Source organism: Leucoraja erinacea, chromosome 1 (genome assembly GCF_028641065.1).
Source record: "Leucoraja erinacea ecotype New England chromosome 1, Leri_hhj_1, whole genome shotgun sequence".
Taxonomy (NCBI): domain Eukaryota; kingdom Metazoa; phylum Chordata; class Chondrichthyes; order Rajiformes; family Rajidae; genus Leucoraja; species Leucoraja erinaceus.
In genome coordinates this window covers 73,578,248-73,592,130 of record NC_073377.1, presented here as the reverse complement: position 1 = coordinate 73,592,130, position 13,883 = coordinate 73,578,248, and the positions used below count along the sequence as shown (strand labels likewise).

Here is a 13,883-nt window from a genome sequence, read left to right as displayed (position 1 = left end):
TAAATCTTCTCTGCACCCTTTCGAACAACATTTCATATAACAGGGTGTTCATAAGTGACAGGAGCAGAATTAGGCCATTCAGCCCATCATTCCAAGACCAAAACAGCCCACCCAGGACAAGCAGCGATTCACATGCACTAGGACAACCACTTCATCCGCACCACATCCCTGGCATCGCCCTGTCACAAACATTCCCTTGACCTATCTCCCACCTTCTATGCAATTTAAAATTAACTTGCTTTCTCCTTCCATATTCTTGCACTTCTAATGCACAAAATGTAATCTTCTCTGCATCAGAAGATTGAAATGCAGATTGGGGACAGATTTGTGAAACATTTAGTGTAGGAAAGAACTGCAAATGCTGGTTTAAATCGAAGACATAGACACAAAATGCTGGAGTAACAGAGCGGGGCAGGCAGCATCTCTGGAGAGAAGGAATGGGAGGAATAAACTTGACTTGACTTGACTTGGAGGAGAGTTACACCAACATTGTGTCTATTTGTGAAACATTTATATGTGTTCAGTTCATAGGTGAACCCCAGCATCCAAGCGCACACTATTTAAATTCTTCAAGTTGTTCTACATTTTTGTGGCCTCCTGCATGTGACAACAGAGCCATGTGAAAGAGTGAGCAACATTTTACATCCATGAAGAGGAGCACCACTACCATCAGCCTGAGCACTTTCTGAAATTGCTGATACCCACATTAATTCCTGCCCCTCCATCCCTCACAAGAAACAAGGATTTAGTCCACACAAGGAGAGCCGTTTTGAAATTTAGTTAGGAATTTGGATGCGAGGGAAAAGTAAACCAAGAGGAATATTTTAGATAAGAATATCAAATTATCTTTATAAATAAAGACAATAACATCAAAGCTGCATTACACAGGATCAACTATTCAGAATTTGACCTGCAAATGGGGAGTGGAATGTGCTGGCCACAAGATAGTGATCAGAAAGAGTGAGCAGGAGGAACGGCAGGCAGATGCTGGTTTACACCGAAGATAGACACAAAATGCTGGAGTAACTCAGCGGGATAGGCAGCATCTCCAGATAGAATAGGTGACGTTTCGGGTTGAGACTCTTCTTCAGATTGTGTCAGAGGAGAGGGGGAGACAGATAAAGCACAAGATGTGAAAAGGAGACTTCAAAGGAGATGGAGATCAAGGAAAATGTAGCATTGCTATCTAGGAGAAGGTGACAACAAAGCATACAGAGATAAAATGTAATCAGGGGACAGTCAGACTGGTTGGATAACTAGGAAGGGGGAGGGATGGAAAGAGAGGGAAAGCAAGGGTTAATTGAAGTTAGAGAAGTCAATATTCATACTACTGGATGTAAGCACAAGCAAAATATGAGGTGCTGTTCCTCCAATTTGCGCTGGGCCTCACTCTGACAGTGGAGGAGACGCAGAACAAAAAGGCCAGTATGGGAAATGGGAGGGGAAGTTAGTGTTTAGCAATCGGATCAGAAGGATCCTTGTATGGGGTGAAGACAGCTTTTGATGTTGGTGGCAGTAAAACATTGGTTAAGTAAACACAGTCAAAGATTGAAAAAGGGCTGCAAATCAAAAAAAGGCAACAAGACAATCTTCAGACCTTAAAATTTAATTCAATTGTTATAACCAGCCTTTAAATTTGGAAATTATCCAGTGTCAAGTGTTAATCATGCTGTGGTACAACTGTGCCTTTGTCGCTCACATAGATGCCATCCAGGAATTTACGAATATCCTTCTTCTTCACTGTTGTTGCTTGCTGAATGAGTGCAGCTGAAGGCAGAAACAAGTTATTACACATCTACATGCACCAGGGCAAAACAGCAAAGTGACGTTTTAACTATCATTTTCAACCACACCCATCTTTAAAACTGTTTACAACTGATACCATTGCATTCTATGTTGTCACACTTAAGGTTACGCGAGGATCAAGCCAACATTCAACTTTTCCCATTTTTACTCCACCTTACCCATTCTCATCGTTTCACGAGAAGCTTTAAAGTGCAAACTGAAGATCATAAAAGTGTTTTGCGATTATACTCTACACCTCCATCCCCCACCAGGATATGAATAACTTCTCCTTCAATTCATCCCTCCTCCAAATCCAAGGTGTAGCTATGGGCACTCACATGGGTCCCAGCAAAGCCTACCTCTTTATAGAGTACATCGAACAATCACTGTACCAGGCGTACACTGGCCAATCCCTGAACTCTACCTTCGCTACATTGACGACTCCATCAGTGCTGCCTCCTGCACCCATGCAGAACTCGCTGACTTCATCAACCACAACTAATTTGGCAACACCTGTCTCTTTACCTGCCCCCTCGACTCCATCCAAGGACCCCAGCAGTCTTTCCAGGTGAGGCAGAGGTTCACTTGCACCTCCTCCACCTCATCTACCGTATTCGCTGTTCCAGGTGTCAACTTCTGTACATTGGCAAGACCAAGCGCAGGCTCGGCGATCGTTTCAATGAACACCTCTGTTCAGTCTGCCTTAACCTACCTGATCTCCCGGTTGCTCAGCACTTCAACTCCCCTTCCCATTCCCAATCTGACCTTTCTGTCCTGGGCATCCTCCATTGTCAAGAGTGAGGCCCAGCACAAGTTGAAGGAACAGCACCTCGTATTTCACTTGAGTAGCTTACACCCCAGCGGTATGAACATTGACTTCTCTAACTTCAAATAGCCCTTGCTTTCCCTCTCTCCAACCCCTCCCCCTTCCCAGTTCTCCCACAAGTCTTACTGTCTCCGACTACATTCTATCTTGTTCCGACCACTCCAGCATTTTGTCTACCTTCGATTTAAACCAGCATCTACAATTCTTTCCATCACAAAAGTGTTCGCTGAAAGATTATTTTGTCGCAGTTGACAATATGTTAATAGACCAATGATTTGTAAAGACAAGGACTAGGATACAATATTTCAACATAAAGTCCCCTACCAATATCATAACTGAGAGGTCTTAGATGGTAATGGCTTTTGATGACCAGAAAAACCCTATGCATTAAATAATAAATCAAGAATCACTGAGAAGGTGAGAAATCTATAGAATGCACGTCAAGAGGGTAATTTAAGCTAAGTTACTGTCTGTATTTTAACATGAATAATTTTCTAGCAGAGGTTATCGGGAGAGAAACAAAAAGCTATTGGGATTGATAATCAGCTGCAATGGCACTGAATGGCAGATAAGGTTCAAAGGGACAAATGGCCAACCCTTATTTTAATTTTGGATTTATCTTACACATTTCAAGAGTAACTCCCTCGGACATTCTTTACACAGAAATGTTCCTTATTGGCTTCAAATAAAGGTAACATAGAATCCATGGAATCTACCTGGGTACCCAGCTGTTCAAAAGCAGAAAACATTCTACTAAACTACATTCAACTGAAATTCATAAATGCTTATTTTTGCTAGTGACAATTTTCCAATACATTTTGGCAAAAGATTGTTTCATGGCATTTAAAAAAACTTTCATCAAGAATTTGTGTAGCACTACACTCCAGCTGAAAATGATTTAGTGGATCGAGAACACGTTTTTCTTTTGTCAGTTCTGGAAGACTGGCTTTGATTTGGCCTAAAAATCAAGGTGTGAAAATCTTAATAATTCCCTTCAAGACTACACATTGATATCCCCACTGTAAGATCAATTAATGACAGTATTCATGGAGTGCTTTTGTTACTACCTGGCGCCTTGCACCAATTTGCTTTTTAATGTATCTCAAAGCTTTGTTATTTCACGATAACTACTAGAACAAAAATTCTCACCAACACGTATACATTTCATTTAGTTTAAAAAAGAACTGCAGATGCTGGTTTAAATCGCAGGTAGACACAAAATGCTGAAGTAACTCAGCGGGCGAGGCAGCATCGACACAAAATGCTGGAGATGCTGCCTCACCCGCTGAGTTACGCCAGCATTTTGTGTCTACCATGACATTTGGTTGTTGTAGCTGCTTCACACAAACCCTAATCGTCTGCTCCAGTGGAGAAGACACAAGGCACTTTCTAACCTTTAATCCATTATGCCTAAGATGAAGCCTCAACAACTGCACCCTTCTCAGAGACGTAAATACCGTCCAAGAACTTTCGAATATCCTTGTTTTTGACTGTTGTTGCCTGTTGGATCAGGGCAGCTAGAAGATAATTCATGCAGGAAAATTAACCAAATAGAGGCATCATGCATAGCGAAGCTAAAAGGGAAACTAAAAGCAGCATATTGCAGCAGCGCATAACCCTTCAATTACCAACAAGACACATGCGGTTATATAATAATCAGCAACTTAAGGGTGGAATTAATTAAAGCAATTTTAAAATTAATCCAGTTGAGAAAGCAAATCTTAAACTGATTTTAATTTTTCACAATTTTGCTGAGAATTAAACATTCAGAAAAGAGCGAGATAACATAGAAAAGTAGTGGCTCATTATTTTCAGCATTCAAAATCTAGCATGATTTACAGGGTTAGTAAAGGAGGGATGCAGAACTAAAGAAGAAAACTAATTCTAATTCCTGCCATTTCCATCAACGTATAAATCCCATTAACACAATGCAATGGACTTTGCTGTCTAATGGAAATGACGGGGAAAACAAATTACACAATAACGATGGTGCATCAAGAGAAACTATGCAATGCACTGACCAATACCCCATCAGACTGATAATAAGTGTTTGGGAGGAGGGCTGGATGGAGGGAGGAAAAGGATTAAGTATGTTTCTCTGAGTAATGCAAAATTAGTTACACAGTATGTTTATATCCTCAATGACATACCCAAATGTCCAAAATGCCACCTGGCACTCATAGGTTGGGAAGATACAGTAGTTAAAAACAGGAATTTCCCAGAGAATGACCTAAACTAAAACTAAGGTTAACATAAGGAAATCACAAAACTGCAAAAGAGGATTTAAAGTCAAAGCTATTTGGAGAAACACAAAGCAGCAGCAAGACTGCACAGGAGATTACAACTGTTCAAACTACGATAAAAGCTTCACTAAAGCCATGATCAAAGAGGTACAGACAGTCAAAGTCCAGAACATTTCAACTATAAAACCAGTTTTAAAACCAACTTCAGCTGCATAGTTTAGCAGGGAAAATCATCACTGCTACACCTATATCATCCAGTTCCACAGTTTTTCTGGAAGGTAGGAATGCAAATCACTGTAGTAATAAAACTAGATTCCTGAGGAATGAGGATTAGAATGCATCTAAAAAATACAACCACGTCAAATGAATAGACATAAGGTAGCATTTAGAAGTTTAAAGAAAAGGTATTCAAGTGATTAAGAAATCTGTTGAGAAAATATCCAAAGCATAGCTCTCGGCATAATTGGAGACCAGGGCATCCAATACAACAAACCAGAAAACAGTATCCATCAGCAGAGAGTTCTCAACAGCACAAGACCACACTGTGTTTCTTTATGCTGATGGGTAGCATGGATGCTGATCAGATATGCTTTCATCATATCTGACACACTCTCTTTTAAAGGTAAAGGCAGAGAAACTAAACTCTTCACACAAAGAGGGGCAAATAAACTGCTGACCATAACCCAAGGATGGTACATCTACCGACTGCCATGAAGTATATTATTGAGTTTACACCAGCATTTAAGTGACTGAAAATAACAAGACACTGGAGGCTCTGGTGTATTTGGCTAAATATTTTCCAGCTTTTTTTTTTAAAGATTCTAAACTTTAACTGCAAGGCTAAAAAATATTACTATTGGATACAACCACAAATCCAACAGAGATAAAGTACAAGTTATCATTTAAAACCGCTTTATAAATCCTGTGCTACAGACATCCTTTCATGCATGAAAAATTATGCACAGTGCACAGGTCTGGTAATATCTAGCTTATATACAATGGTTGTACAAATTAGACATACATTTTCAATTCTAGTCAGACAACCCAAGTTGATGGTACCATACTAACCAGAGTTTGACACCAGTTCAATATCATTTCCCTCAAGAACAAGCTCATCTTTCTGGGCCTGGGAAACGATACATGAAACACCTGACACAAGAAAGAAAGAACAATGAATTCAGCTGCAATGAAGCTCGATCCTCTTAAACATATTTACAGTGATTTAAAATGCTCTTGCACTCACCGGACTTCATACGGACTCTGCGAATAAACTTCTCTCCCAAGAAGTTTCGGATCTCTACCAGTGATCCCGTCTCTTGAACAACCACATTGATAGGGAAATGAGCATAGACAGATCTCATCTTGTAACGGAAACCCTAATTATGGAAAATTGGATAAAAGTTAAATGCATTTTTTTTTGTTGAAATTTCAAACAAACAATAAAATGAAATGGCTTGAATTGGACAAGCTGAACAAAAAATGTATATCTAAAGTTAACGTTAATGAATTATTAATCAAGCAATGACTATTCAACATAATTATATTATCCCATATGAAATATTTGGTGAGATGATTTCTGAATTTTTTGAAGGAGACCAGCACAATTAGAGTAAGAAACATTGAGGGGAATAAGTTTCCATCATCAGAACTTTTAAACCGATTTATCCATACAAATTAGCTATGCTAATTTCCAATCATCATTGTGTGCTTTCATTGTTGAAAGCACACAGTGGTTGCACTGATATTAGTAATTGTGCCTAACAAATGAAGGTAGAAAAAAGCCATTTCCATCAGTGGTGGGTACAATTTGGGTAAAGAAGAAAACTCAGTGCATAATTAACCACACACTACATAGGAATCAACTTCAGTACAAGTAGCTTGTTCATTTTTAATTGATCACTTACCACAGTGACGCCCTTGATCATGTTCTGGACATGACTGCAGATTGTCCGTACTGTTGCTAGTTCCTTCCTGTTACCCCACCATTTGTCAACTCGAAGCTTAAAAAGAAACAATCACGTTACTTATGGCGTAGTAAATACATCAGATTTTATTGATTTTCAGCCTACCCAGATTAAAAAAAACGCACCACAGAAACATACATTCTAGCTAAATGTTTCACAGAAATACTGAAAACAAATGCTTCGGCAACATGCAATATTGAAATCAATATACGTTAAGATTGATATTCTGAATACTCAAATTCCAATACTGCAGAATTGGCAGTAAAAGGTTACAGTTTTACAGAATACATAAAAACTCAGAAGACATCACATAAACTGGAAGTTTTCAGCCCTGATATAATTTGGCAAATGGAAGATTACAGGGTCATTGCTTGGACAGTGTTCACAAATTTTTGCAGTCTTTTCTGCTCCTGGACGTTCAAGTTCCAGGCCACAATGCAACAAATCTGTATGCTCTCTACTGTGCACCTGTAGAAGTTCAAGAGAATCCTCTTTGACATACCGAATCTTCTCAGAAAGTAGAAGCGCTGATGTGCTTTCTTTATGATTGCATCTGTGGGCTGGGTCTAGGAAAGATCGTCAGAAATATGCGCGCCCAGAAATTTGAAGTTATTGACTCTCCAACATCGTCCCATTGATGTAAACAGGATTAAATCAGTTCCTTGGTTTTGCCGATATTGAGAGCCAGGTTGTTGTGCTGGCACCATATGGTCAGTTGGTCGATCTCACTTTTATACTCTGACTCATCACCATCTGTAATTCGTCCTACAACGGTGGTGACACAGTCATGAGTAGAGTGAGTAGAGCAGGGGGCTGAGCACGCAGCCTTGAGGTGCTCCCGTACTGATTATCACTGAGGATGAAGTGTTTCTGCCAATTCGAACAGACTGTGGTCTGTGGATGAGGAAGTCGAGGATCAAATTGCAGAGGGACGCGCACTGATCCAGTTCCGTGAGTTTCGTAACCAGCTTGGAGGGGATGACGGTATTGAATGCCGAGCTGTAGTCTATAAACAACAGCCTGACGTATGTGTTTTTGTCTAAGTGGTCCAGTGCAGAGTGGAGAGCCTGTGAGATCGCTTCCTCCGTGGACCTATTGTGATGATAGGCGAACTATAGTGGGCAGAGGTTCTTATTGAGGTAGTAGTTTGGTTACTTCAGGCAACCGAACTGTCCTCTCTTCAGCTAGAGTAGACCTTCCATCTACCTTATTGTAGACTGTCCAACTATCTTTAGACTTTATCTTGCACTAAATGTTGAACCCTTTATCTGTATACTGTGGATGGCTTGATTGTAATCATGTATAGTCTTTCTTTGTGTAAGAAAGAACTGCAGATGCTAGTTTAAATCGAAGGTAGACACAAAATGCTGGAGTAACTCAGCGGCTGAGGCAGCATCTCTGGAGAGAAGGAATGGGCGACGTTTCGGGTCTGAAGAAGGGTCTCGACCCGAAACGTCACATATTCCCAATGATTCAACTGCAGATTAAAACATTGTTATTTAAAAAGATAGGGAGACTGAGGTGGTTTACAAGAATGATCCCAGGAAGTAGGTTAACCTATGATGAGCGTTTGGCAACACTGGACCTGTACTCGCTGGAGTTTAGAATAATAAGGGGGGACCTCATTGAAACATACAGAATAGTGAAAGGCTTGGATGTGGAGAGGATGTTTCCACTAATGGGAGAGTCTAGGACAAGAGGTCATGGTCTCAGAGTTAAAAGGATGGTCTTTTAGGAAGGAGATTAGAAGAATTTTCTTTAGTCGGAGGGCGGTGAATCTATGGAATTCTTTGCCACAGAAGGCTGTGGAGGCCAAGTCAGCGGATAGTTTTAAGGTAGAGATAGATTCCTGATTAGTACGGGTATCAGGGGTTATGGGGAGAAGGCAGGAGAATGGGGTTAAGAGGAAACGATAGATTCCTACCATACGGAACCTTGTCAAATGCCTTCCTGAAATCCATGTACAGCTCTGCCCTCATCTACCTTTTTGGTCACGTCTTAAAAATACTTAATCAGATTTGTGAGACATGACCATCCACGTACAAAACCATGCTGACTATCACTAATCAGCACATGTCCATCCAAATCCCTGTATATACTATCCCTCAGAATACTCTCTAGTAACTTTCCAACTACTGATGTTAAACTCACTGGCCTACAGTTCCCAGCAGCCTTTGTTGAATAGAGGCACATTTGCCACCCTCCAATTTTCCGGCACCTCTCCTGTATTTAAAGATGACTCGTAAATTTCAACTAGGGGCTCCTGTAACTTTCTCCCTAGTTTCCTCACAATGTTCTCGGATATATCAGATCCAAAAGGAAACAAAAGGTTCATTCAATCTACTCTAATTAAACAATCTTTCAGTTGCTGTCAGACCAGCACTACTTTTATCCGCCACCCAAATATCTATTGAATTGAAAGTACAAGCTTTGGATGTTTCCATTTAAAAATAAACAGCTAGAGAAAGCCTGGATAATTGCCCTTGTCCACAATACCAAGCTCCAACGAGTCTGTATGATATTTTTTACCACTTCCGCCTCAACTGCACTTCAGTTTCATACTGATATCCCATTAAAAACTCAAAATCCATTTCCAGCCTCATCGGTATCCTTTTAATACAGTTTGCATCACCAAATCTGTATGCATTCTTTAAGTTATATTTACATATAAATGTCATATTAATATTTCAATCAACTGCCCTGGATAAAAGACTACACTATCTATGATGCCCTTCAATGTACAAATCTGTGTATAGAATACAACATGAGCAAGTATTTAATATTGTCTGGTTTTGAGTCCCCAAAATTATCTGGTTTTGAGTCCCCAAAACCAATAAGCACTGAATGTCTTTGAAGATTATATGCTCAAACCCTGATTTATGCAATGAAACAGGATAATCCCAAAGCAAAATTAACAAAGTGCTAAAAAAAGGCACAAAGTGTTGGAGTAGTTCAGCAGCTCAGGCAGCATTTCTGGAGAACATGGATAGGTGACGTACCAACTCGAAACATCGCCTGTCCATGTTCTCTAATTTTGCTTACTTTTGCCATACATCAATGATTTGGATGAAGGGATTCAAAGTAACATGAGCAAATTTGCAGATGACACAAAGCTGGGTGGCAGTGTGATCTGTGAGGAGGATGCTATGAGAATACAGGGTGACGTGGACAGATTGGGGAATGGGCAGATGCATGGCAGATGAAGTTTAATGCGAATAAATGTGAGGTTATCCACTTTGGTAGCAAAAACAGGAAGGCAGATTACTATCTAAATGGCATCAAGTTTGGAAAAGGGGAAGTACAAGAGGATCTGGGGGTCCTTGTACATCAGTCTATGAAAGTAGGCATGCAGGTACAGCAGGCAGTGAAGAAAGCGAATGGCATGTTGGCCTTTATAACAAGAGGAATCGAACATAGGAGCAAAGAGGTCCTTCTGCAGTTGTGCAGAGCCTTAGTGAGACCACACCTAGAGTATTGTGTGCAGTTTTGGTCCCCTAATTTGAGGAAGGACATTCTTGCTATTGAGTGCAGTGTAGGTTTACAAGGTTAATTCCCTGGATGGCGGGACTGTCATATGCTGAGAGAATGGAGCAGCTGGGCTTGTACACTCTGAAGTTTAGAAGGATAAACATATGATTGTTAAGGGCTTGGACACGCTAGAGGCAGGAAACATGTTCCCGATGTTCGGGGAGTCCAGAACCAGGGACCACAGTTTAAGAATAAGGAGTTTAGAACAGAGAAGAGGAAACACTTTTTCTCACAGAGAGTGGCGAGTCTGTGGAATTCTCTGCCTCAGAGGGTGGTGGAGGCAGATTCTCTGGATGCTTTAAAGAGAGAGTTAGATAGGGCTCTTAAAAATAGTGGAATCGGGGGATATGGGGAGAAGGCAGGAACGGGGTACTGATTGGGGATGATCATCCATGATCACATTGAACGGCAGTGCTGGCTGGAAGGGCCGAATGACCTACTCCTGCACCTATTGTCTATTCTCCTGAGGTGCTGCCTGACCCGGCGAGTTACTCCAACATTCTCTCGTTTCTGGTAAACCAGCCTCTGCTGTTCCTTGTATCTACATTTAAAGCGCTGCTCATGTCATGTAGATTTACTCCTGATTGATATATTCTTATCAATGCTTCCATTAAAATATTTCGAGGAAAGATGCTTCTTACCTTCTTCTTCTTGGTACCAAGGAGGCTGAGCTCCAAGTTGATGTGATTAAATTCCCTTCGCAATGTTCCTCTGGGCCCTTTTACAATGACAGTGCGGCCTTTCAAGGTAACAGTGACTGTAACCAAGATAATGCCAATTATTTTCAAAGAAGAATCTGCAATTATATAAATCTTTTGTAAAGGAAGGTTAAATTAAAGTAACTGTACCATTCTCAGGAATATCAACAATCTGGCTGCTGAGAATGGTCTTCATTCTGAAAAAACAAGAAAGCTTGGATTAAGGTATGAAAAGCAACCAAAATAGTAAACTCAAAAAAGGGCCTCAAAAAAGCAGAATGAAAAAACGTACACGTCACAACTCTTTTAATATGAATTGAATGTTCTGGATTCAAGAAGGGAGAGAAAGTAGATAAATAGATTAAAATGAGATTCTGAAGGAGCCTGAAGAATGGTTCTTCCTGAAAAGCCTTCCTTTCAACCTGAAAAGCCACACATCCTTTTTTTCCAGATGCTGCCTGACCTGATGATTTATTCCAGTACTTCATATCTATCTTCTTAAGGGTCTTGACAGGTGGATGTGGAAATAATGTTTTCTCTTCAGTGAGAATCTATAGTGGCAGGTTGAGGGGAAGGTTTAAAGAAGATTGACTAGTTAAGATACAAGAGGCAAAGATCAAGGAGTCAAATGGCCAAATCCTGCTCCTAAATTAGTGTGCTGCATTATTAAAAATGACCATTATTTAGATGAAATGTTAAACCAAGACTTCCACTGATATTTAATACTTCATATTCTCAAACATCAGAGCTGGCAACATTTAATTAAAATTAAGTAGCATAACAGTTTTAGTATGGGAAAAGTTTATATAGCTATTTTACATACATCATGGTCCCAAATAAAAATGAATTGACATCTACATAACCTGTTTTAATATATCATACAATAAATATTGCCCAAGATACTCAAAAGCTGTTCTTCAAAATAGTCCCACAGAATATTTTATATCCACCCAAGATGGCAGTCAGACGTTAGTTTTAATGTCAGAACTGAAAAGCGGCACAAAATCCAGCACTTCAACATCTGGAAGATTAACCCAAATTTCATTGTCACGTCTTCGCACTGAGAACCTTGGCAACCTCAGAGCTAATCACCAACAATCGTATGAAAAAAAATATTGCAGTAACAGGCAGCATCTTTGGAGGGAATGGACATTTCAGGTTTGGACCTTTCTCCAAATTGATAGGGTGCAAGAGCAAGCGTATTTACCCATTGAACATTATCACTAAAATGTGGGTTCAATGGGTTTTTAGTAAAACCAAATGTGATTGCGACGGGCTCTTCACGAGTTCGTTCTGCCTGGCACGTTTTTATCAACCCATCATCTTTGAAGTCATTATACCCCATCTCAAGTCTCCTTAAACACAGATTTGAGCAGTGTCACTGGGATCTTTTGAAAGGTTCAGATCCCCATTGAGGGGGGGGGGGGGAAGACAGAGGGCGTCTGCGAGCTTTGCCAGGACTGTGGCTGAGGAAGTTGTGGGGACCACTTGTAGTGGAGATATTATTGCACAGGCCTTTCCAGCCGGCTGGGAACAGTCCAGCCGCCGGGACGGGTTACCTGCGACACCCGCACAGCGCGGCTTCCCCGGGCACTCATGGATAGGACAGGTTTGGAGGGATATGCGGCAAGCACAGGCAGGTGGGACTAGTGTAGCTGGGCCATGTTGGGCCGAAGGGCCTGTCTCCACACTGTATCACTCCATGACTCTGGGACTGGACAGGCCAATCACCGGCTACAGCGCTCCGCCGTTAAACACACACAATTGCCCTTCATCGGATAAAACAAACGCGGCGTTACCGGCCGTCCCCGCAAGGGAAGGCGATACACTCTCCATTAGCGGCGGTCCCGGGCCCGGAGACCACGGGATGCGCCCGATGGAGGTGGATTCAGCCGCCGCCTCCCCGCCGCCCGCTCCCTCACCTCGAGCAAGATGGAGGAAAAGGAATTCCGCGCACTTCCGCCCGCAATTGTAGGGCACGTCCCGCGTCATCGTGACGTCGTCGCGCACAGCGTCATCCCGCCGGACTGGCAGATGGACAGCAGATTGTTAAACCTGAAATACCAAAACGAAAACACTGCAGATGCTGCAAATCTGCACGGGAAAGTGCTGTTTTAACTTTGTACAAATAAGGAACTGCATATGCTGGTTTGCAAAAAACGACACAAAGTGCTGGAGCAACTCAGCGGGACAGTCAGCATCTCTGGAGAGAAGGAATGGGTGACCTTTTGGGTCTAGACCCTTCTTCAGTCTTGACCCAAAACGTCACCCATTCCTTCTCTCCAGAGATGCTGACTGTCCCACTGAGTTACTCCACTTTTTGTATCTATCTTCGGTTTAAATCAGCATTAAACCTTTTTACACATTTTATCTGCTCCACTGCAGCATCTGTGGGGAACATGGATAGGTGACGTTTCAGCCTCCCAACCCGAAACACCATCTTCTCCAGAGATGCTGCCTGACCCGCTGAGTTACTTTGTGTTTTAATTCTGAGTGCCTTGCGCTGCAGGGACGGAGTCTGCTGCTATCCAAAGACACTGTGGAGCTCTGATACAAGAACTTTGGCAAAGTCCCACTATTTTACTCTTCACAGATGGTGCTGAACATACCGGGCATTTCCATCGTTCTGTTTATTATTTATTCTACTTTCTCCAAGGATTTGTGAACAAGAGTGTTTAATTATCATATGTACTGACAAGGGAACATTGCAATATTTGCTTGCAGCAGCATAACAGACCCATGAACACAATCTACATGGATAATATATAATAAACACAATTCAATAAATTAATGACCCCTAAGGTGCAAAAAAAGTACAACAAATCCATTTCATCCATTC

The 13,883-nt window shown here is 41.3% G+C and overlaps 1 protein-coding gene across 2 annotated transcripts in view; it reads right to left on the bottom strand.

Annotated features, from left to right (window-relative positions):
• Nucleotides 1–1,590: 1,590 nt before the first annotated feature.
• The window catches only part of rpl9 (ribosomal protein L9), a 192,476-nt gene continuing 180,183 nt past the window's right edge, over nt 1,591–13,883 (bottom strand). The window contains exons 2-8 of one of the 2 annotated variants that reach the window (XM_055637488.1): nt 12,967–12,988; nt 11,195–11,241; nt 10,988–11,103; nt 6,759–6,854; nt 6,098–6,230; nt 5,923–6,003; nt 1,591–1,767 (exon numbers count right to left, since the gene is read on the bottom strand). In XM_055637488.1, coding sequence (XP_055493463.1) covers nt 1,661–1,767; nt 5,923–6,003; nt 6,098–6,230; nt 6,759–6,854; nt 10,988–11,103; nt 11,195–11,240 — 579 coding nt within the window. In that variant the 5' untranslated portion in view covers nt 11,241; nt 12,967–12,988 and the 3' untranslated portion in view covers nt 1,591–1,660. Of the gene's footprint in view, nt 1,768–5,922; nt 6,004–6,097; nt 6,231–6,758; nt 6,855–10,987; nt 11,104–11,194; nt 11,242–12,843; nt 12,866–12,966; nt 12,989–13,883 lie in introns of those variants that run through there. The other variant, XM_055637494.1, reaches the window with a different exon arrangement.